The sequence below is a fragment of the Mobula hypostoma genome, chromosome 15 (assembly GCF_963921235.1).
Source record: "Mobula hypostoma chromosome 15, sMobHyp1.1, whole genome shotgun sequence".
NCBI lineage: Eukaryota > Metazoa > Chordata > Chondrichthyes > Myliobatiformes > Myliobatidae > Mobula > Mobula hypostoma.
In genome coordinates this window covers 68,469,706-68,494,778 of record NC_086111.1, presented here as the reverse complement: position 1 = coordinate 68,494,778, position 25,073 = coordinate 68,469,706, and the positions used below count along the sequence as shown (strand labels likewise).

Sequence of the window (25,073 nt, the reverse complement as noted above, 5' to 3'; positions counted from 1 at the left end):
CATATGCCAAGAACAATCATGGTCAAGACCAACATTGCCCACGTCATGCGACCCGGCATATACAGAATGAACGAATGAACCTCCACCAGGGAACAGGATTGTTTCTGACAGAGGACTTGAGACTTATTAGCTACATCAGACAATACTGGGTAAAAGGAACTATATTACCAACACTTAAAGACTCAGACACACAGATCTCTCTACTTACTGGGTTAACAGTCACTGGGACCTGCATTAAACCAATAACAGATAGTTTAACAATAATGGATAAGGTTTATTCATTATGAAATCTGACTCCTTTTCTCAAGCACAGTTTTTTTAAATTCATTACTTTGCAGGATATGGGTAGGGCAAGTTTTGCTGTTACTATCTAAATTTTACAAGGTGGTGGTGGGTGTTTTCTTCCTGAGAGCTTGTGGTCCTTTGAGAGACAGAGTATTAGAAAAGTACAGCACAGAAACAGGCCCTTCGGCCCACTTAGTCCAGGCTGAAACCATTTAAACTGTCTACTCCCATCATCCTTTACCCAGACCATTGTCCTCCATACCTCTACCATTCATGTATCTATTCAAACTTCGCTTCAACGTTGAAATTGAGCTTGCATGCACCACGTGCCGGGAGCTCATTCCACACTCTTTTGATGCACTGATTGAAGAAGTTTTCTCTCATGTTCCCCTTAAACTTCTCACCTTTCAACCTTAACCCATGACCTCTGGTTGTAGTCCCACCCAACCTCAGTCGAAAAAGCCTGCTTGCATTTACCCTATCTATACCCCTCATAATTTTGTATACCTCTATAAAATTTCCTCTCAGTCTTATACATTCCAAGGAATAAGGTCCTAAGTTATTCAATCTTTCCTTTTAACTCAGGCCCTCCAGACCCAGCAACATCCTTGTAAATTTTCTCTGTACTCTTTCAAACTTCTTTACATATTTCTTGTAGGTAGGGAACCAAAACTGCACACAATACTCCAAGTTAGGCCTCAACAATGTCTTATACAATTTCAATGTAACATCCCATCTCTCTTTGTTGAAGGAGCTCCCACAGTAGTGGCCAGAATCCCACAAGCAACAAGAAAGGGTGAAAATTTTCCAAACCGGGATGGTGTATTCGTGTGACTTGGGAGAACCTGTGGGTGGTGGCATTTCACTTCACCTGCTGTCTTCACCCTGCTCGATGGTGAAGATTACGGATTTAGGGAGTGCTGTCGGAGTAGGCCAGGTCAGTATCTGTAGGGGTTTGCTTTTTAGCTGATGCGCACTACAATCACTGTATGCTGGTGGAGGGAATGACAAGTGGATTCCCTTAAGACCACAAGACATAGGAACAGAATTAGGCCATGGAATGGTGTGCTCCACCATTCCATCATGGCTGATTTGTTATCCCTCTCAACCCATTCTCCTGCCTTCTCCCTGTAACCTGTGACATCCTTAATAATCAAGAACCTACCAACCTCTGCTTTAAATGTACCCAATGACTTGGCCTCCACTGCCGTCTGTGGCTATGAATTCCACAGATTCACCACACCCTCTGGCTAAAGAAATTTGTCCTCATCTTTATTCTAAAGGGATGTCCATCTATTCTGAGACAGTGTCCTCTGGTCCTGGACTAATAATCTTCTCCACATCCACGCTATCTAGGCCTGGAGTTCCCAATCTTTTTTTATCCCTACCACTGTCTGTAGTATCCTTAGACCCCAGGCTGGGAACCCCTGATCTAGGCCTTTCAATATTCCATAGGCCTCATTGAGTCACCCCTCGTTCTTCTCAACTCCAGTGAGTACAGGCCTAAAGCCATCAGATGCTCCTCATACATCATCGGGATCATGCTCATGAACTGCCTTTGGACCCTCTCAGGGGGTCCATGTGTTGCCAGTCGAGCAGGCTGCTTTGTCCTGAGTGGCGCTGAGCTTCACGGTTATCAGAGCCACAGCTTCTGCTGAGTTTTGAATTCCTTCGTGCTGTCTCTTGATGTAGCCTTAAAAAAACACTTGGTAATTTTTCATATGCACCCTGCAGGGCAATAAACTTCAATTTTAGGAGTGCATGACAGTGTGACAGATGCAGCAAGGCAAGCCTGCATTCAATTCAGGCAAGTGAGGCCTCTGAAGGTGATCCATCCCTTTGCTCAGCTTACCTTTTGGAGATGCAAATTACAGACAAAGGGTTCTCGGCTGACACTTGCTATTGGTCAGTTACTTTACTAATTCTGAAGTATTATTGGCCTTTAATGAGTAGATTCTATTGGCTATTAGCACCTGTACTATTGTAGTGTGATTGGTGATTGATCGTAAAAATAATGAATTTGAACATACTCTAGGTTACCAGTTGGTCAATACCTGTATAGAGCTGATCAACCACTGCATAAAAATTGCACTTTTGTTCAGACTTCCGAACAGTTTGGTGGCAGGGGCCATGTTGTTCTTCCTGTTCACATGTCACACGTAAATAAATTGTGAGTGAGGAAAGAGTGCGAGTTTTCAGAATCTAGTTAGTGACAGCGGTGTAGCTGTTAGTGTACCGCTATTACAGTGCCAGTGACCCAGGTTCAATTCTGCCACTGTCTGTAAGGAATTTGTACATTCTCCATGTGACTGCATGGGTTTCCTCCAGGTGCTCCGGTTTCCTCCCATATTCCAAAGTCGGTTAATTAGTCACATGGGTCTCCTTGGGCTGGAACAGCTTGTGCAGTATCTTGAAGTTAAAAATAAATGATTGAAGTGTGCCAAGTCCATGTGCCTGAAGATGGAGTTCCCTCTACTCTGCACAAACACAACTCTGAAGAATGGTCTAACCCTCCTCATCCATGGCCCTGTGCTGTCTTAGAATCTCTCCCGGGCCACCATGCTTTGAGATCAGGACATGCTTGTATCAGCACCTCACCAGAATCAAGATGGTTCAAGTAACCAATGTCTCTTACCGGTGTTCCTGGGCGCCCTTGTGGTCCTGGTATCATTGGATCAAGTCCTTTGACATAGACGACCTGCAAAGTTACAAAACACAAGTTAAGCTTCTGGTTACAGTTCAGTCTGCAGTTGTGGAGAGAGTAAAAGAGAGTTGACGTGTTAGGACATCGAATAATACGTTATTGGTCAGGCCCTTCGGCCCAACTGTTACATGCTAACCAATATTCCGATTGAAGCTAGTCTCATTTAAAGATTAGCCTTACTTGTCACACGTACATCCAAACATGCAGTGAAATATATCTTTTGCATCAAATCAAATCAGCGAGGATTGTGCTGGGCAGCCCACAAGTGTCACCACGCTCTGCGGCCAACTGATCTCCTCCAGCACTTTGTGTGTGTTGCTCTGGCTTTCCAGCATCTGCACTGCCTCTTGTGTTTATGACAAATAAAACTAATCTTAATCTTAATCCTTGAAGCCGAAAGGAAAATAAACCCCAAACACCACCAGAAAACAACACCTTAATTACAAAGACAATTATGAATTAAATAATTTTAAAGCTTTATGAACTTGGAGCTCTTATGAGAACTGAATTGTATAGCAAGTGAAGAAGCACTCTTCCAGTCTGGCTTAACGCAGTACATTCAAAAATTAATCTTCTGCTTCACACATTAGATGAGCTATACAGGAATGTGTGCAGAAATTAAATCAGATAAACGGAGGCAAAAGATCAGCCCCAATCATATTTAATGACAAATGAGAGTTGAATAATTGATTCCTATAATTATAATGCTAGAAAGTTTGTGAACCCTGCAGAATTTTCTATATTTCTGCATTAATATGACCAAAAATGTGATCAGATCATCATGCAAGTCCTAAAACTAGATAAAGAGATACTAAAACTAGATAAAACTAGAAAAATAACACAAAATATACTTATTCATATATTTATACAGAAAAATGATCCAATACTACGTGTATTTGTTGGAAAAAGTATGTGAAGCTTTGCTTTCAGTAACTGGTGTGACCACCCCCCCCCCCACCACCCCCACAGCAATAACTTCAACCAAATGTTTCTGGTAGCTGTTGAAATATCCTGCATATCGGCTTGGAGAAACTTTAGGCCATTTCTCCTTACAAAACTGCTTCAACTCTGGGATGTTGGTGGACTTCCTTGCATGAACTGCTTGCTTTAGGTCCTTCCACAACATTTCTATAGGTTTAAGGTCAGAACTTTGACCTGGCTATTCCAAAACATGAATTTTCTTCTGTTTAAACCATTCTGTAGTTGATGTACTCTTGTCTTTCGATTATTGTGTTGTTGCATTATCAAACTTCTATTAAGTTTCAGGTGACAGACTGCTACCTTGATGTTCTCCTGTAAAATGTCTTGATACAACTTTGAATTCACTGTTCCCTCAACAATTGCAAGCTGTCCAGGCCCTGATGCAGAAAAGCAGCCCCAAGCCAGGATGGTCCTTCCACTGTGCTTCACAATTGCAATGAGATTTTGGTGTTGGTGTGCGGTGCCCATTTTTCTCAATTAATAAATGAACAAGTATAATTTTCTTTTGTGTTATTTATTTAATTGAGTTCTCCTTATCTAGTTTTATGACTTATATGAAGATCTAAATATTTTAGGTCATATTTATGCAGAAATAGAGAAAATTCGACAGGGTTCACAAACTTTCTAGCATTAATGTATTTCTCTATGTTGTGTTCAATGCATGCACTAAACCACCACATTGTTGTAAAAATTGATCCAACTCACTAATGCCTTTCAGAAAAAAGAAATGTGCTCCCTTCATCCAAATGTGGTCCACGTGTGACTGCAGACTCACCAATGTGGCTGTCACTAACCTGTCATCTTGGTTCATGGGCGATTAGGGACAGACAGTGTGTCCAAAGCGTCTCAACAAGTTCACAGCATGGTTAAGGAAGTGTATGATATGTTGACCTTCAATAGTTGGGGGGATTAAGTTGAAGACCCACAAGGTAATGTTGCAGTCCTATAAATCCCTGGTTAGACCACACTTCGAGTATTGTGTTCAGTTCTGATCACCTCATTATAGGAACGATGTTGAAACTTTAGAGGAGATTTACCAAGATGCTGTCCGGAATAGAGGACTTGTCTTATGAGGAATGATTGAGCAAGCTAGTGCTTTGCTCTTTGGAGTGAAGAAGAATGCTATAGAGTGGAAATCCGAAGACATTTTACCAAGCTGGAAATGGCTAATACCAGGGGCATAATTTTAGGGTAAATGGAGGGAAATATAGCGGGGATAACAGAGGTAGATTGTGTGGAACATGTTGGTAGATGGTAGGCACATGGATGAAAGAAAATTTGAGCACTATGTGGGAACAAAGAGTTACACTGATCTTAGAGTAAGTTGATATGACAGCACAACATTGTGGGCCGAAGGGCCTGTACGATGTTCTAATATCCTATGTTCTAAGTAGGTGAAAAGATATGAGTCACATGCTGGAAGAGGATCCTCCCTGTTTCTTATAGCAGACAGATTTTATAGATAAGATGCCACCTACCGGCCCAGGTGGACCTTGAACACCAGCTATACCCGGCAAGCCTGGAGGTCCCATAAGTCCTGGTAGTCCAGGTTCACCACGATCACCTTTGACTCCATCTCGTCCCTAGATGACATGAAGTCAAGGATAAATAAACGTTTATGATCAATCTATGCTCTTTCCAGATACCTATACAACGCTTATCCCACCAGTTCAGCAGCAGAGTCAACAAGTCACAGGTCTGATCCACAAAACCATAGTGCGTAGAAACAAAATAAGGCCATTCAGTCACTGAGTCTGCTCTGCCATTCAATCACGGCTGATTTGTTTTCCTCCTCAACCCCATTTTCCTGCCTTCTCCCCATAACCGTTGAAACCTTTTCTATACAAGAACCTATCAACCCCTGCTTAAAATATACCAAATTACTTAGACTCCACAGTGATCTGTGGCAATAAATTCCACAGATTCATTGCCGTATAGCTAAAGGAGTTCCTCCTCACCTCAGCTTCTAATCTGAGGCTGTGCCCTCTGGTTCTAGACTCCCCCACTATAGGAAACATCCTCTTCATGTCCACTCTATCAAATTATTTGGTAGGTTTCATTGAGAGCTCCCCCTCCGTCTTCTAAACTGCGAGCGCAGGCCCAGAGCCATCAAATGCTCTTCATATGTTAAACCTTACATTCCCAGGATTATTACATAAACCTCCTCTGCAGCGGGTGCCTGGTCGACCTGCAGCAAAAGTTGAATCCTACAATTTAAGGGGAGGAGACATACGCAACGTTCTCTCTCCAGGTTATTTCACGACTTTGCTGGAATTTTTATTGGATACAGGATCAAACAGTTTTAGGGACCCAATTTGTTGACAATATCTTGACTAGTCTACAATTCTCACTGTCCATGCACATACAGTGCAGCGGAGAGATCATTATCTGGAATGTACTGCTTGACATCAACGTCTCTGAAGATCCATCCAGGGCCTAACATATCGATGCAACTATAAGGAAGGTGCACCAGCAGCTATATTTCATTAGGAGTTTGAGGAGATTTGGAATGTCACCAAAGACTGTAGCAAATTTCTACAGATATACTGTGGAGAGCATTCTGACTGATTTCATCACCATCTGGTATGGAGGGGCCACTGCACAGAATCAAAAAAAACTGCAGAAAGTTGTAAACTCAGCCAGATCCATCGTGGGCGCTAGCCTCTCCACCATCGAGAACATCTTCAAAAGGCGATGTCTCAGAAAGATGGCATCCATCAGTAAGGACCCTCACCACCCAGGGCATGCCCTCTTCTCATTATTACCATCAGGGAGGAGGTTCAGGAGCCTGAAGATGCATGCTCAGTGTTTTAGGAACAGCTTTTTCCCCTCAACCATCAGCTTTCTGATGGACACTGAACACTACCTCCCTATCACTTAATATTATTTCTACTTTTGCACTATTTTTAATTTAACTATTTAATATACACACACACACACACACACACATTTGCCTTCTCCCTGTAGCCTTTGACACCCTTACTAATCAAGAACCTATTAACCTCTGCTTCAAATACACTCAGTGACTTGGCCACCACAGCCATCTGTGGCAATCAATTCCACAGATTCACCGGCCTTTGATGGTTTAAATCATCTAGCCCTTGCAACAGCTTATTCTGAACACTGTAACACATACATACATTTCTTGGAGTTTCTCCTGGATCACCCTTTTCACCCTAAAAAAAGAAACAAATAGAGTGAGTAGACGAATAGCAAGCCAGCGTGCTCTCTGTAGCGTACCTGTCTCGGGGGGGGCATGGTCGTGTATGGGTTAACGTAACATTTTCAGTGCCAGTGATTGCAGCTCAATTCCTGCCGCTGTCTGTAATGAGTTTGTCCATTGATTTCCTCCGGGTGCTCCAGTTCCCTCCCACCTTCCAAAGATGTACTGGTTAGTGAGCTGTGGGCATGCTATGTTGGTGCCAAAAGCATGGTGACATTTGTGGGCTGCCCCCAGCACATATTCAGACTGTGTGGATTTGAACAATGCATTTCACTGTATGTTTCAATATTTCAATGTATATGTGACAAATTAAACTAATCTTTTTAATCTTTCAATTATATTGGGAGCAGTAATTTCACCCCATTCATTTGAGACCACACGGAGTTATCAAAGATTTACAGTACTGTACTGCTTTGGGGCTGTGGCACCAGGTAAGATCAAAACTTGTCTACCTGTTTTCCTTTATGCAGAAGTCATATAGCACAGAAACAGGCCCTTCGGCCCAACCGGTCCATGCTGACCAAGATAACCACCCATCTCAAAGTGACTACAAAAGGACTCTTTTTTTATAGATTGATAGGCTATGTGTAACATGCAAAAGGCAGCTCTTTACGGACACGCCCATTTCCCTGAAGGGGCTGGGCTGCCTTTTCAAACAAACTGTGCTGCGGTACTCCAGCGTGCTGGAGTTCCAGGATTACGAATCTATCAGATTATCCAGGGTTAAGAATTAGGATTCAAGGTATTGTATGGAGGGGCTACTGCACAGAATCGAAGTAAGCTGCACAAAGTTGAGAACTCAGTCAGCTCCATCGTGGGCACTAACCTCCCCAGCATCCAGGACACGTTCAACAGGAAATGCCTCAAACAGGCAGCATCCATCATTAAGGACCCCATCACCCCTGTTCTCATTGCAGCCATCAGTGAGGAGGTACAGGAGCCTGAAGGCACACACTCAATGATTCAGGAACAGCTTCTTCCTCTCTGTCATCCAAATTTTGAATTTGACATTGAACTCATACTCTACCTCACCACTTTTTTGTTTCTATTTTTACACTACTTATTTAATTTAACTATTTAATATATATATACTTATTTTAATATATATTGGGGAGGAGGAGGAGAAGATGGCGGCGCGATGCAGCGCGCAGCGGCCACTCCGATGATGAATATCTGTTATCTGTCAAGTAGAGTGCCGTGCACAATCCTGATTTGATGGAGACGGATGTGAGAGTACGGAGGAACATCTGGTGAAACTTCTGAAATGCCTGTTTCTCTGCCGCTGCTACTGTGTGATCCAGAATCTCCGGAGGGGAAGGCCCCGAGTCCTCGGCTTTGCTTGTTGCTTGGCAGCCAGGGTGGGGTTGAAGCGCTCGGCAGAGATGCTGCTCAGTGTCGGAGGACTGGTCGGAGGCTCGAAGTTTTCGGAGGGACTCAGAGTCGGACTGTGGTCAGGTGCTTCCAGGATGCTGCATCGGCAAGTTCGTGGCGCTGGAAGCTCATGGCAGGGACAGTTTCTCCCTTCTACCGTCTGCGTGAGATGTTGGGGCTATTGGGACTTTGAGACTTTTTTATAACCGTGCCCAATGTCTGTTCTTATCAAATTACGGTATTGCTTTGCACTGTTGTAACTATATGTTATAATTATGTGGTTTTAGTCAGTTTAGTCTTGGTCTGTCTTGTGTTTCTGTGATATCATACTGGAGGACCATTGTATCATTTCTTAATGCATGCATTTTTAAATGACAATAAACGAGGACTGAGTGTCCTCATAATCTAATCTAATCTAATTCACCTTGTTTTTCTATTATGTATTGCACTGTACTGCTTCTACAAAATAACAAATTTCACGACATATGTCAGTGACAATAAAGCTGTTTCTGATCTTGATTCTAATTAGGACCCATGACAATGATTGGACAATAACGCAGCTCAGGATGGTCTGCAGCTTAGAGAAGAACTTGGAGTTAGCAATGTTACCATCGAGTGCTCCCCATGCCTCTCCAAGAATGAGAAACTGGGAGCTTGTTAGAGGCTGTTGAGGGGCCTGGTGACTTGCTGGCGTGGACCTTATAGACTGGACACTATGTAATTGGTTTACTGTCCAAGGGACTACAGCAAAATTTCACAGCACAACGGCTTACCACAGGCTAGTGTGAGTCAAAATGTCTTTGATTGTTAGGAAAGGTTTCGAGGAAAATGGGTCAAATGTCAGCAAATGGAGCTAGCTTAGATGAGCATCTTGGTTGCCATGGATACGCCGAGCCGAAGGGCCTGTTTCCACACTGTCTTACTCCATGTTTTCGACAAGATTCGGAGACTAGGCCTCCGCTCCGTGCTCAAAGGTCAGCGATATGGATGCGTGACGAAGCACGTCCAAGCACGTTGCGCTGTCCCAGTTAGGTGGTTCCTGGGATGAGATGCCCGTACGAGCAGGAGGCGAGAGGGCCTGGAATTTGAGCCTAGAGTTCTGGGTCCTGCCATTAGCTAGAACTGGAATCACACTGAAGCTCAAAGCCCAAATTTGATCAAAGGTCTGGAAGTCCAAGCTCAATAGCTGAAGCCCGGAGACTGGAGAATGGAGATCTGCCCTGAGGTTGGAGGACTGTCCATGAATGTGGGTGTGTGGGAGGGAGGGAGAGTGAGAGCAGGAAAGGGGCTTCTTTTGCTGTTGTTGTTTTGTTGCTTGTTCTATTCTGTGTGTCTACTGAACATTGTGGGCATGCTAAGTTGGTGTGGGAATCTGTGGTGACACTTGCGGGCTCTCTCCAGTACAGTAAGTCCCCGGGTTAAGAATGTCCGACTTACGGACAACTCATACTTATGAACAACTCATACTTACGGACGGACTGCCATAAAGCCTATTATATTAAAAATTTTAGTCAAATACAATGGCTCGTAATAACGAACGCACGCACTACTTCGTGATGCTTATGAAAACATTACGTGGCTTCAGCGGTTCATCGGCTCGAGGAAGGAGTGTGTAACTTTGTATTGGGCTTAAATTTTTCTCTTATTTACCCTTATAACCATGCCTCCAAAGCGTAAATCCGATGCAAATGCTGGTGATGCATCATAGAAAAGGAAAACGATAATGATTGAAAATAAAGTGGAAATAACAAAGCGATGGGAAAGAGGTCATTGGAAAAGCGTTAGGTTACAGTTGGTCAACGATCGGAACAATATTAAAGGATAAAATGAGAATAATAGAGCATGCGAAAGGCCCTGCCCCGATGAAAGCTACAATTATTACTAAGCAATGCAGTGGTTTAATTATTTTACAGTACTGTATACCTACACACACACACACACACAGATTCTCTCTCTTCAGCACAGTACCGTATGTAGTTATTTTTATTATTACTGTATTATTATGTTTAAGATGTTTTAGTGTATTTGGAAGTGTTTCTTAAGTGTTTTATATGCATAGAAAAGTAAAATATATGCTAAGACAAACATTTGACTAACTGATGTTAAATAAAAACCGTATGTACCTGTTCCGACTTACCTACAAATTCGACTTAAAGACAAACTTAGGAATGGATCTCGTTCATAACCCAGGGGCTGCCTGTACATCCTTGGGTGTGTTGGTTGTTAATGCAAATGATGCATGTTTTGATGTGTGTGTGTGTGTGTGTGTGTGTAATAAAAATCTGAATCTGAATCTGACCACAGTGGGAAATATTTGGAGTGGGGGTGTGGTGGGGTTGTTGGAAGGGCCACAACCCTCAATGGGCTGGATGGCCACTGCCACAGTCTTAGGGCACAGGGGCAGGTCATTCTGCCCATCACACCCATGCCAACCATCGCACCCATCCACATTTATCCCATTTACCAATTCAGTTGCACAAACATTGTCTGGGTGAATGGTCAGGTACAGTTAGATAGTAATACAAGATGCGAACAGGCTCTTCGGCCCAGCTAGTCTATGCTGACCCCATCATCTTTCCTGCTAGTCTCTGTTGTCCATATTCCGCCCATAGCCGTCCAACCCTTCCTCTCCTTTACCATTCCACAAGATTTTTTGGCCTGTGGATTTCCTTCGGGTGCTCTAGTGACCTGCTCATTCTAATGACGTACAGGTTAGTAGGGTCATTGGTCACGTGGGCGCAATTGGGTGGAGTGGGCTTATTGGGCCTGTTACTGTTCTGCATCTCTAAATAAGAAAAAAATAAAATAAATGTTGCAATTGTAACTGCCTGGACAACGTCTTCTGGCAGCTCATTCCCGATACTCACTATCCTCTGTGTAAAGAAGTTACCTCTCAAGTCCTTTTAAATCTCTCTTCTCTTGTATCTGGGCCCAATCCAGATCCAGCCAATCTCTCCCTATATCTCAGGCCTCTTGTCCAGGCAGCATCCTTGTAAATCTCTTCTATGGTACAGAGGTAACTTGTAACTCAATAACATTTTCCTCCTGTTCCCTCTTCCATCTAAATCCCATCTTTTCCAAGCTATCATTCCTTTCAACCCCACCTCAATGATTTTGCCATGAGCTATTTCCATAGATATCCAGCAAGACCCTCAGTGACATCTTTGCTCTGTTCAGGCAAGGGATAATGAACATAAGCTCTGTTCATTTTTAGGAACAGACGAGGTCTTTACTGGAGCAGGTGGATGGATGCACAAATGTTTCACCCCTCTTCCTGACCAAGAGAGAAAGTTCAGGCCTCTCTTCCTCCTGAGACCTACCTTCCTTCCATCTTCTCCCGGAGTTCCATCTTCTCCCTGTGAAAAAAGCAAACAGAGTGATACTATACTTTGCATCTTAAGTGAGACGGTTTGGGCAACTAAGAAAGAAAGAGTGAAAAAGTTTCTCTTCAACTCTAATCCAGTCCTTTCACCGGTTGACTTAAATCTACTTTCCTTACATCTGATGTTGTCGAATGAATATTTATGGAGAGAATCATCACTGTCATTTATTATTACCCCCTCTGCATTTTCTGTTGCTATTTGTAGCTTGGACTATTACGTGTAGGCGTGGCGCAGTAATGTGGCGGCTACCACATTGTCCTGAAACCCCAAGCTCTCCTTGCGGTCTCCTGTCCTTTGTCACTGGGTTTGAATTAGTTTCCCTGCTGGCCAAGCAAAGATAGAGGTCTCTGGACCCTTAAAGAGCCAGGTCCTGGATCTCACTACTGCTTCTGTTACGCTGCTGGAGGCTGGTATCAGTGGGTTGTCTAGGCCAAAAGGTAGCAGTATAAACATACTTACATTCTTTCCAGGAAGTCCAGGTTTTCCATTGTCCCCTGGTTTGCCCTATTTAGGTTTTAAAAAAATTGTGATTAAAGTAAGAATAAAATTACACATATTTAAAACTAATTTCCCTTTCCTTTCCTTAAAGCATGATATCACAGAGCTAATCTTCTTGTACCAGGGAAGACATTTCTGGTTGGATACACACAAAATGCTGGAGGAACTCCTGAAGAACAGTCTCAGCCCAAAACATCGACTGTTCTCTCCTCTCCATAGACGCTGCCTGACCTGCTGAGTTCCTCCAGCATTTTGTGTGTGTTGCTCTGGATTTCCAGCATCTGCAGATTTGCTTGTGTCTGGTGGAACACTCTATTTTACATATCACCACACCTGAGGCTGTTCCTGTCCTCTGGCTCAGAGTGTCCTCTTCCTCTTCCACAAAGCGTTCAAGGACATGTGATCAGACTGCTGCTCTACCCTCTCTACACCCTAGGCAGAGTGCAAACACCGTCTATAAATTCTCTGATGACAACTCCGTTGTTGGCAGAATCCCAGATGTTGACAAGGAGGTGTACAGGAACGAGGTAGTTCAGCTGGTTTAGTGGGGTCGCAACAACAACTTTGCAACTGGAGTCAGTAAGACCAAGGAATTGATTGTGGACTTCAGGAAGGGGAAGTGAAGGGAAAAACACAAGTCCTGGTGCAGGAGAAAGTGGGATCAGCTTCAAATCCCTGGGTGTAAACATCTCTGAGGATCTATCCTGGGCCCAGCATATTGATACAATTACAAAGAAAGCACGCCAGCAGCTATACTTCATTAGGAGTACGAGGTGATTTGATACGTCACCAAAGACTCCAGTGCATATCTACAGATGTGCCACAGACAGTATTCTGACTGGTTGTATCACTGGTTGTATCACCATCTGGTACGAAGGGGCCAATGCACAGTATCGGAAAAAAGGTTGTAAACTCAGCCAGCTCCATCAATGGCACTAACCTTCCCACCATCGAGGATACTTACAGAAGTCAATGCCTCAAAAGGCAGCATCAATTGGTTTATTGATCACTATAGAATGTCTCTCTGGTGCTTCCTGCTCCCTCCCCTCTCCCTTCCCTTTTTCCTAATCATGATCCCCCCCGCTCTCTGCCCTCTTCCCTCTCTCAGTCCATGATAGAGACCCATATCAGAATCAGATTTATCATCATTCACATACGTCATGAAACATGTTTTTATTTTGTGGCAGCAGTACAGTGCAATACATAAAATTACAACAGTACTGTGCAAAAGTCTAAGCTATTGCATTGTACTGCTGCTGCAAAAAAAACCAAGTTTCATGACATATGTGAATGATGATAAACTTGATTCCAATTCAGAATGCAGTGAAGAAGAAGCACTCTGACCAGTCCTTGCACAGCTTCCTGCTGACTAATGGAAGTGTGTGAACCATTACTCAGCAGGTTAGAGCTCTGTGCCACCCTTCTCATAAATCACCATCGAACAAACGAACACAGAACTTACCGGAGGTCCTGATGGGCCCTGAGACCCTCTTGCCCCCGCTACTCCTGTCTCTCCTCTAGGGCCGGACAACCCCTGTGTTGTAAAACCATCAATTAGATTACATGTTTTCACATAAACAAAATTATGAAAGGTATAGATAGGGTAAATGCAGGCTTTTCCCACTAGGTTGGGTGAGACTAGAACTAGAGGTTATAGGTTAAGGGTGCAAGGTGAAATATTTAAAAGGAACCTGAGGGGGAACGTCTTCACTTAGAGGGTGGTGTGAATGTGGAATGAACTGCTAGCAGAAGTGGTGGATGTGGGTTTAATTGTAACATTTGCAAGTGAACCCACATCCATCACTTCCACTGGCAGTAGAAGTTTGGATAGGTACATGGAAAGGCCCAGTTTTATGCAGTGGCACTCTATGAATCTATAACATTATAAGACCTATTAGGAGAAAAATAGTTCCAATTTAGTTGATAAGAACTTCATGCCTTTTCTTCTCCATACCCAGTCATCGTCATCATTTTGTGCCATTTCGTATGGCGTGAGTGATCATGGTCTTTCTATGACCATGACTGTTCTTGACAAACTTTTCTACAGAAATGGTTTGCCACTGCCTTCTTCTAGGAGGTGTCTTTACAAGACGGGTGACCCCAGCCACTATCAATAATGTTCAGAGATTGTAATCCTGGCATCAATGACCAGGATTTGTGATATGCACCACCTACTCATATGACCCGGAGGTGGTCAGTATATGGAATGAGTTGCCAGAGGAACATTGACAATGTTTAAAAGGTACCTGAACAGGTTTTGAGGGATATAGACCAAACATGGGAATCTTGGTTGGCATAGACCAATTGGGCTTAAGTTTACCAACTTGCCAACTGTGTTATTTGTTATTAACGATTGTTTTATCGTATATGTTAAGTACAGTAGATTCCAGTTAACTGGAACACATTGGGACCAGTACAGTTTGGTCCAATTAAGCAGCTGATCAAATTAGACAAAGTTTCATGGAAATAGTTAAAAAGTATATAAAAGACAAACTGAGTAACAAATTATCTATTTAAATGAAATACAGAACAAATAGAACATGATCAATACTACAATAGTACTATCAAATTGTGTATAAGTTCCTAATAGTCATCGAAAAGAAATTCACTGCCGAGTTCTTTTAATTGACTGTGAACGAACAGAATCGGTCCAGACACTTTGTGCAGATAATGGACTGCCTTCATACAATGCTTTCAATATTTGCATCCTCCAAATCTTCATTTTCATTGTAACATTGAAGGTAATTGTCAATACTTTCAAATTCTTCATAATTCCTAATTTGTTGAGGCAGTGAAACTGTTTTATTTTCACTCCAGGCTGTTTCTGGAATCACCAAGCCTGAATGCTTGAAACCGCAGTGAGCGAAACAGTTCTGAATTGTCTTTCTGCTTATTCCATGCCAACTATCAGTGACAAAAAAAATCACTGAATTTTGAACACAAACACAAACTGACGCTACTTAAAAACTATTTGCTCTAAGCATGATGTAGTGTCCAATGGCTGCATAAGTACAAGGCGACTGACACTAGTTAGAAACTGCTTGGCAACAGTCTCCTGCCCCAATTAAGCAGCATAATGTCCCAAATGAACAAAGGGAATCCTGGCTATTTTCTTGATTAAGTTTTCTTCTTTAAGGGCTGTCCCAAATAAGCAGCTGCCCCGTTAACCAATGGCCTATCAACCTGAATCCACAGTATATAAACTTCATTAAGAATAAATAACACATTTGTAAAATTAGTCACTGCCTCTCATGGTACAACTTGGCAGATACATGACCTCATCATTAACTGTTTCAAAAGACATTTTAAATCCAGATTGCGCACATTTCTCCCCCACCGCTGAATGATGCCAAGGTCTAATTTTTTCTATTTTTACAAAACTTTATTTAAATACACTGGATAAGAAGTTTCTTCAACCAAGTACTACAACTGTCTCCCATTTAATTCCACATACTACTGCCCACTTTATTAGGTACATGAGCAGAACCCGATGTGGTCTTCTGCTGCTATAGCCCATCCTCTTCAAGGTTCAATATGTTTTCAGAGATGCCCTTCTGCACACCACTGTTGTAACGTGTGGTTACTGTCACCTTCCTGTCAGCTTGAACCAGTCTGGTCGTTCATCTCTAAACTTTCTGATTAGCAAGGAGTTTTTTACCCACAGAACTGCCGCTCATTGGATTTTTTTTTGTTTTTCACTGTATTCTCTGTAAATTCTCGAGACTGGATGTGTATGAAAACCCCAGGAGATCAGCAATTTCTAAGATACTCAAATCACCCCATTTGGCACCAAAATCATTGCATGGTCAGAGTCACTTAGATTGCATTTCTTCCCCATTCTGATGTTTGGTCTGAACAACAACTGAGCCTTCTGTCCATGTCTGCATGCTTTTATGCATTGAGTTGCTGACACATGATTGGTTGATAGGATATTTGCATTAACAAGCAAGTGTACAGGTGGGCCTAATAAAGTGACCACTGAGTGTATGTTTAATTGGCTCTTATAAAATCACCATTCCAGCAGATTTTAATAACCAACTCCTAATCTATCCTGCAAATCACTTATTTAAGCTGTACTTTACTGATTAAAGAATTTATTTTGGCAGTGTGGCAATTTATTTTGACAGCTCCAGTTTTCTGAAAAATCCTTTACAACCAATTAAATATTTCTGAGATTTGTCAGAAAAATAAATGTTGCAACAAGGATTTATGTAGTGCTATTAATATAGGTGACCTTTCCAAAGTCTTTGACTAGACTGACTTCAGATTAATACCAATTAAAGGCGGCATTAGGGTAGCTGACCTAAAAATCCAGTCTAAGATGCAGGTTTTAAGGAATACCTTAGATGAGGAGGGAATTTCAGAGTTAGGGTATAGGCGGTGGAGCAATAACCGACAATAGCAGTTGAGAGGTTCAGCAAGTAAGACTCAAGTTTTGGAGTTCTCATAAGGTTATAGAGTTGGAGGAGGTAAAGGGATTCATGAATGAAGTTAGTAGAACCATGGGTTGGAGCATTCGTCTTCAGTCTTGTTACTTACATCTCTGCCAGGTTCTCCTTGTTTGCCCTGGTCACCCTGTAGAGGAAGTGAAATGAACACATCAACAAAGTCACCAGACTGATGTTAACAAATGCTCTCTAATCTCTAATCACCACCATTGAGTGGAAAAGAGAACCATCTGCTTTATTTGTCGCATGAACATCAAAACATACACCGAAATACACCATTTGTGCCAGGAATGTGCAGAGGGTAGCCCTCAAGCTTCACATTTCTGGTGCCAATATAGCATGCCCACATCTCACTCACTCTTACCCATACAGTACTGTCCTAAAGTCTTAGGTAAATATATATACTGTAGCTAGGATGACTAAAATTTTTGCACAGTACTATATTTATCAATATGGAGCAAGAGAGTGAGTTTGTAAATCTGGTGGGAACAAAGGATGGTGCCAACGGCGAGGGTGAAGTGCCACGGAAGGGCTATGGGACAGGTGGCGGAGGAGTGTTAGGGAGGGTGCCATGGGTGCAGGCACCCACATCCTCGAGACACCAGGCAAAGTGATTCCAAACAATTGGTTTATTGATAATTACAGAATGTCTCTCTGGTGCTTCCCAATCCCTCCCCTCTCCCTTCCCCTTTTCCCAGCCCCTCTCTGCCCCCTTCCCACTCACAGTCCACAATAGAGACCCATATCAGAATCAGGTTTATCATCACTCATATATGTCATGAAATTTATTTTTTTATGTGGCAGCAGTACAGTGTAATACATAAAATTGCTACAGTCCTGTGCGAAAGCCTTAGGCAACGCTAGCTATGTATATGTGTGCCTAAGGCTTTAGCACAGCACTCCACGTCTCTGGGATGTGGGAGGGAAGTGGAACACCTGAAGGAGATCTATACGATCATGGAGAGGATGTAGAAACTCCTTACAGATGGCAGCAGGAGTTGAACGCCGATCTTACAGCGGGCGCTGTGAACCGTTCCGCTAATCGCTACGTGGACGTGCCACTCTACTGGCCTTACTATCCATCTTCCCTTCTGGTCACTTACAAACAGCAGGATCTGTAACTCTGTCCCACTGGAAACTTAGGACACGTGTCACACTCACCCTCAGCCCAGGAGACCCTGGGAGACCATTCTTCCCATCAATCCCATTCCTGCCCTCCTGTCCAGGTGGTCCTCTTTCTCCCTGCGTTCCAAGAGTAAGGATCAGGGTTAAACTCGTGTCATTATTTTTGTAAGGAAACAATATAGACTGAAAATTTCAGTAAATAATATGACAGGAATTAAAGACAGATTTGGATGGAAATGAATTCTCTGTAGAACGCACTAAGCACGTTGAACTGCTCTCCTCTATTTCTGCTCCACTCCCACCTCAGATTAGGAGCAGAGTTCAATGTGCAGATGTCACTGCTTCACTTGTTCATGGGATGAAACTCTACCATGACAATTTATTCCTGTATTTAGTGATACAATTTATTTATGTATTTCGTGTATAAGATAATGAGAGGCATTGATCGTGTGGATAGTCAGAGGTTTGTTCCCAGGGCTGAAATGGCTAGCACGAGAGGGCACAGTTTTAAGGTGCTGGGGAGTAGGTACAGAGGAGATGTCAGGGCTAAGTATTTTACGCAGAGAGTGGTGAGTGCGTGGAATGGGCTGCCGGCGGCGGTGGTGGAGGTGGATACGATAGGATCTTTTATGAGACTCCTGGATAGGTACATGGAGCTCAGAAAAACAGAAGGCTATGTGTAAGCCTGGGTAATTTCTAAAGTAAGTACATGTTTGGCACAGCATTGTGGGCTGAAGGGCCTGTATTGTGCTGTAGGTTTTCTATGTTTCTATGTCTCTATGATACAGTGTGGAACAGGCCCTTGAGGCCCAATGAACCCACCTATTTAACACTGACCTAACGAAAGAACATATTACAGTGACCAATTAACATACTCATGGGAAGGCTTCAGGAGTAAAGCCCAAGGAGCTGGAGTTCCTAAGGCAGAGCTACGTTGAGTTCAACACTGACTGGTTATCTCTGTGATGCTGCCTGTGCCAAACTGTATGGGTCTCTGCCGTTCCTTTGGGTTCAGCAGATGCATGGAGAGGGGGAGCTTGCTACACGGGCAACAGCTCGCTCTCCATATTGTACTGCCCTGGCTTTGCGTATCTAGACAGCGAGGACACAACTTCCATGGTCGACCCGGACCGACGGAGTCCTCTTTTCATTACAATACCAACCTTTAAGAGGCATTTACACAAATACAACAATCAGCATGGGAACACTGAGATACAGACCATATGCTGACAGGTGTGCAGTTTAAAATGGCCTCATTGTCAGCAGGCATGCATGGGGTGGTCAGGTGTGCTAGATCTTCTGGTGAAGGGGCTTGTCATGTCCATTCTAGGGCAGCTTGCACACCTTTGGTCCCCACCGAACACTCAGCTCTCGCTGCGGCCCCAAGTAGCTGTTTCCATGTGATAGTGACCACACCCAGATGGGCTAATCTAGGTGAGAGTAGCCAGCAGGCCTCATTCTCTGCTGTGATATGGACATCCCTGCCATAGCATGTGAAGTCAGCTCCCTCGCACCAGATGGATGACATCTACAGTGAGATCTAAACGCCAGTAGGGTGGTACTACTGTGCTCCATGGAGAGCCAAGGGCATGACAAGGCAGAGAAGACATCATGGTCATTCATTGCCACAATGGAAGGCCCCAGTTTGTGACGCTTGTTGGTACCACTGGACCTGGACATCCGATTTGAGAGACTGGATCTGCCTCAGTGCAACAGCTTTCCCACTCTAAAAGCTTCCCTGCATGGGTTTCCTGTCATCGTCAGACATGGCGGGCAACCACCATAGTCGGAATAGATGCTGTGGGCTGAAAGGCCTGACCAGTGTTTTAAACATAGAAACATAGAAAATAGGTGCAGGAGTAGGCCTTTCGACCCTTCGAGCCCGCAGCGACATTCAGTATGATCATGGCTGATCATCCAACTCAGAACCCTGTACCAGCCTTCTCTCCATACCCCCTGATCCCTTTAGCCACAAGGGCCATATCTAACTCCCTCTTAAATATAGCCAATGAACTGGCCTCAACTGTTTCCTGTGGCAGAGAATTCCACAGATTCACCACTCTCTGTGTGAAGAAGTTTTTCCTCATCTCGGTCCTGAAAGGCTTCCCCTTTATCCTTAAACTGTGACCCCTCGTTCTGGACTTCCCAGTTTGCTGCACTATATTCTTCCGTCTTCTAAACTCAAGTGAATAAAGTCCGAGTGGACCTAATCTTCCCTCACGCAGTTGTTCCATGATTGCAGGAATCAGACCGGCAAGACTTCATTCTACTTCTATGACTCACACCAGTTTCTGGGGGAACTGAGCAGGTCAGGCATCTGTGGAGGGGAATAAAGAGTAAACGTTTCAAGCTGAGACCCTTCTTCAGGACTGGAAACGGGACAGAAGTCAGAAGTAGCCCCTTCCTTTAGCTCAAAATGTAGACGTATTAATTCCCTCCGTAAATGTTTCCTGACTTGCTGAGTTCCTCCAGCATTTTGATTGTTGCTCAAGACTTCCAGTGTCTGCAGAATCTCTTCTGCCTGCTGTGACTCTGGTAACCATAAACTGGGGGTAGGAAACAGCATCTAGAGAGAGGAATAGAGTTGATGTTTCAGGCTGAGACCTTTCATCAGAGCTCCTTTATTACTTTCCATAGATGCCGCCTGACCTGCTGAGTTCTTCCAGCATTTTGTGTGAGTTTCTCTGGATTTCCAGCACCTGCAGAATCTCTTGTGTTTGGGAATCTCTTGTTTTTATAGCTTCAAGAAAGGAAGATATTAGTCAGTGTTACCGCAACTTGGGAAGAACTTCACCTTATCTCCTGGGAATCCTCTTGGACCTTGATCTCCCTAAAGGAAAGTAAAACATTAGAAAAAACAACTTTGCAAATGTAAAGATTGAAGTTGAACCTTAAACATACCTCAAGCCTGAATCTTTTGTGCTTGTGTACAAGATTTATTTTTGTGTGATGAGTGAGTGGTGACTGGAATCTGTTTCTGGGGGATGTAGTGAGGGCAGATTTAACTGTACTGTTCTGAAGGGAGCTGGATAAATATTTGAAAGGAAACTATTTGTAAGACTGTTGGTGGAGGGTGGGGATGTTGATTCATTACACTCATACAAAGCTTGTATGGACTCAGTGACCTACATAGTCTCTTTCCATGCTGTGACACTGTGATTCATTCACATACTTCACTTTTATCATCAAAATGGTCTTCCTCAGTAACCTCTTCTCACCCCAATCCCATAAGAACCATAAAACATAGGAGCAGAATTAGACATTTTGGCCCATTGCCTCTGTTCCACCATTCCATTTCAATCCCATTATCCCTCTCAAACCCATTGTCCTGCCTCCTGCCCGTAACCTTTGATGTCTTTTTCTAAACAAGTGTAAGGGGTTTCCTCTTTTATGTTACTGCGTATGTTAATCAAAATAGCTTCTTTGTTACGTTAAATGCTGAGAAGGCTCTCTTGCTGCAGTTTGCTTGGGTTATCTTATTGATAAGAGAGCGAATGAACCAATGAGTGTCCATGTTATTCTTCTTTGAGGTGATATGCTGTCTCATATGGCTGCGAAATGGTGTTTTTAGCGGGCTTTTGGGAGGAGAGACCGGGGGTAAGACGGACTTGCTGGGAGCGCTCTGGTTGATCACTTTGGGTGGTCACGAGCTGTGAGTCGAGGGGGTCGGAGTAGATCGTAGGTTGAAGAAAGACGGTCCCGGGTATTTGAGTTCCAACTGTGTGCACGAAGAAATTGAACTTTCATAAGTCTGGCGCCTTTTTCTTTTCCTTTTATATTGTATCTCCATTAATCTCATAGTCCTCGTAAGATTTATAAAGTGTAATCTGTAAAATGTACATTGTGTGATTGATGTTTGAGGCTGAATCAGGTGGCATTGTACAGCGACCGATGCAACCGGGAGACAAGGTTGGGCGGCGGACGGGGTTTCCCCTAGATAAATACAAGCCGATATAGCTGAGCGTTACACAAGAACCTATAAACCTTGGCTTTAAATATACCCATGACTTGGCCTCCTCAGCCATCTATGGCAATGAATTCCACAGATCCACCGACCACTGGCTGAAGAAGTTCCTCCTCATCTCTGCTTTAAAGGACATCTTTCTATTCTGAGGCTGTGCCACGTGGAGAGATTTCCGGCATCTGCAGAACCTCTCGTGTTATTGTGCTATCCCTTTGCTCTATTCCAACACTCATACATTTTAAACACTTATTCACAATTCTATGTTTATTAGAAATAAATAAAATTACTAAGGTTAATTAAGGATAAAGATAATTACTAAGGACAATTAAAATTTAAACAATGATCACTGTAATCTCAAACCATTTCACTGTCTAATGTACAGACCTGAAATGTGACCTGCAATGTTTGGTGGTAACTTACCAGATTTCTTTCACCTTCTGAGGAAATAGAGGCATTCGTGAGCTTTCCTGGCTATGACATGTATGTAAATGGACCAAGACAGGCTATTGATGACGACTCTTGGCCTCAGTCTACCTTGTTATGATCTTGGATTTTATCGTTTACCTACAATGCACTTTTTCTGTAACTTTTACACTTCATTCTGCATTGTTATTCTAGCTGAATGCACTATTTAGTGATTTGATCTGTATGAACAGCATGCAACACAAGCTTTACACCATATCTTGGTACATGTGACAGTAATAAACCAACAGCAATACTAAGTTTTCTACAGCCTTGAGTTTAGCAATCACAACATAGTAGAAGCTGCCAGCTGAGACAATCCAATTAGCAGCAATATTCACCTCATCACCTTCACGCAAACACAGCCCACAGAACCAGCGAGGCTGGGAGACAATCAGTGGAAAGGAGGTCATCAAACACTCCCATTCACTCATTGTACCTTGCTGGTAATCCACAACATGCCAACAATACTTCAAAGCACTGAGTAACTATGTGGTCCTGATGTTGAATTGTAAACTGATACGCAGCAGAGAATGGATGCATGCTGTACGACTATAGAGTAAGGAATTTACCTGTGGTCCTAGGAGTCCCCGTTGACCTTCCAAACCCTGTCGCAATAATAAGATGACATTAATGTACTGCCACAATAGAAAGTGTTAGACAAACAAGCACCCAACAACTAGCTATCCCTCTAAGACTTTCCAATACCAACCTTCCAGGTACTGTACTCCAGAAATCTCAATGAACATCACAGACATCTAAATTCTTTTTTTCCAAAATAAAATGTTTTAACATCAATCAAGGATGCTGGGAGGGAACCTACTGCTTTTGGAGTAGGTTAAAACATTGCTGTTCAAAGGGTCTGTAGTGTGCTGCAGTGTTCTATGTTCTAAGATTAGAGTGAGATGTTCTCCAAATATCTAAGAACGATTGACATAAACTCATTTCTACCCAGAATGAGACAAAAAGTTGAAAGGTCAATTAAATTTTGTCCATTGATATTGGGGTTGAGTTCATTGAGGGACAATGACATGTTTAATGCCCAAATCATGTCTGGCGGTGAAATATGTGGAATTCTATACCTGGTTAATCAAGTAACAAAGATTTGTTGATGTTACAGTACATTGGGAAGAGATTAAGCTTCAAACTTACTCGACCACCAGTTGGGCCTGGGATACCAGGTTCTCCTCGAAGTCCTCTTGATCCAGCTTCACCAGGTTTGCCAGGGTCTCCCTGGAAAATAAACCCAACAACTAATTGGAAGTTGAATTTTGTCACCAACTATCTTCAGTCCATCTCAGCTGGCCTAGAACCTTTGAAGGAAAGACTTGCCTTTGGTTTCTCATTCACTATGTGCCAAAGCAATTGGTAACCAAAGGCTTCATTTCTGAGATGTACTCATTCATGTGATGTAGGAAACTCAGCAACAAAGTTGCACATGGTAAGTATTGTTTTCAAAAGATCCAGGTTATGATCAGGTATTGACATAAAGAGATAATTCTTTACAAGGACATTCCTTTGTTCCTCAAAACGACGGAGAAGGCAGGAGAATGTGTTTGAGAGGGAAAATAAATCGGCCACAATTAAATGGTAGAGCAGACTTGATGGGCCAAATAGCCTAATTCTGCTCCTGTGTCTTATGGGCTTATTATATAATCTCAGAGAGCAAATAACAAAATGTATCATGTATATACAAATACTGAGGGAAAAATATAGCCTTCCGTTGTGGTCATTTCAGAGACAATGGATTCTAGAACCGATTTTAGTTCTGCTTGCTAAGTTATACTTACTTTAGTTAAGCTTTCTTATTTATTTATGCTAACATGGTGGAGGCTAAGGAGAGACCTGATGGATGAAATGAAAGAGAGGATTGGTAGCTCGGGTTGGCTACTTGTTAGGATTAGAGTTGTTCACCGAGCCTGGAGGCTGGGTCACAAACATTTAGTTACCAGTCAAGTGACGTTATCAGTGTGGAATTCAGTGTTGTTTCTGAGTTGAATACTGAGTCCACGCGTTTATATTGGTCTGACTCGTTGTTCTGATTGGTTGGCCGTCGCGCTGGCCACTAGGCTCCACTGGGTCCCAACCAGCCGAATAGCTGCGTGATCTCCGCTGTCTCTGTCGCCCTGGTCATCGGTTGTTGTGAGCGTTAGTTCCTCGGGTGTCCGCAGCTCACCCCTCAGCCCTGAGGATGCAGTGGAGTCGGAACAAGGGGTCGCACCAATATAAACACAAGTACTCAGCAGAAACGACACTCAATTACACACTGATGATGTCACCTTGGCTGGTGATGAAACATTTGCGATCTAACCTCCAGGCTCAGCGAGCAACCTGACGAACAAGCTGACCTGATAGATGTTCATAGAATTAAAAATGTAGAATACTTGAAGGCCTAGTCTTAAGGTGAGAGAGGGAAGAGTTTAAAGGGGAAAACATAGAAACATAGAAAATAGGTGCAGGAGTAGGCCATTCGGCCCTTTGACCCTGCACCACCACTCAGTACGATCATGGCTGATCATCCAACTCAGAACCCTGTACCTGCCTTCCCTCCATACCCCCTGATCCCTTTAGCCACAAGGGCCATATCTAACTCCCTCTTAAATATAGCCAATGAACTGGCCTCAAATGT

The 25,073-nt window shown here is 43.1% G+C and overlaps 1 protein-coding gene across 1 annotated transcript in view; it reads right to left on the bottom strand.

Moving 5' to 3' along the window:
• Positions 1-25,073, bottom strand: part of col7a1 (collagen, type VII, alpha 1) — a 366,380-nt gene that overhangs the window by 119,200 nt on the left and 222,107 nt on the right. The window contains exons 63-73 of the mRNA XM_063068334.1: positions 23,597-23,677; positions 23,017-23,052; positions 20,813-20,848; positions 18,055-18,135; positions 16,985-17,020; positions 13,908-13,979; positions 12,407-12,451; positions 11,885-11,920; positions 7,111-7,146; positions 5,449-5,553; positions 2,921-2,983 (exon numbers count right to left, since the gene is read on the bottom strand). Coding sequence (XP_062924404.1) covers positions 2,921-2,983; positions 5,449-5,553; positions 7,111-7,146; positions 11,885-11,920; positions 12,407-12,451; positions 13,908-13,979; positions 16,985-17,020; positions 18,055-18,135; positions 20,813-20,848; positions 23,017-23,052; positions 23,597-23,677 — 627 coding nt within the window. The remainder of the gene's footprint in view (positions 1-2,920; positions 2,984-5,448; positions 5,554-7,110; positions 7,147-11,884; positions 11,921-12,406; positions 12,452-13,907; positions 13,980-16,984; positions 17,021-18,054; positions 18,136-20,812; positions 20,849-23,016; positions 23,053-23,596; positions 23,678-25,073) is intronic.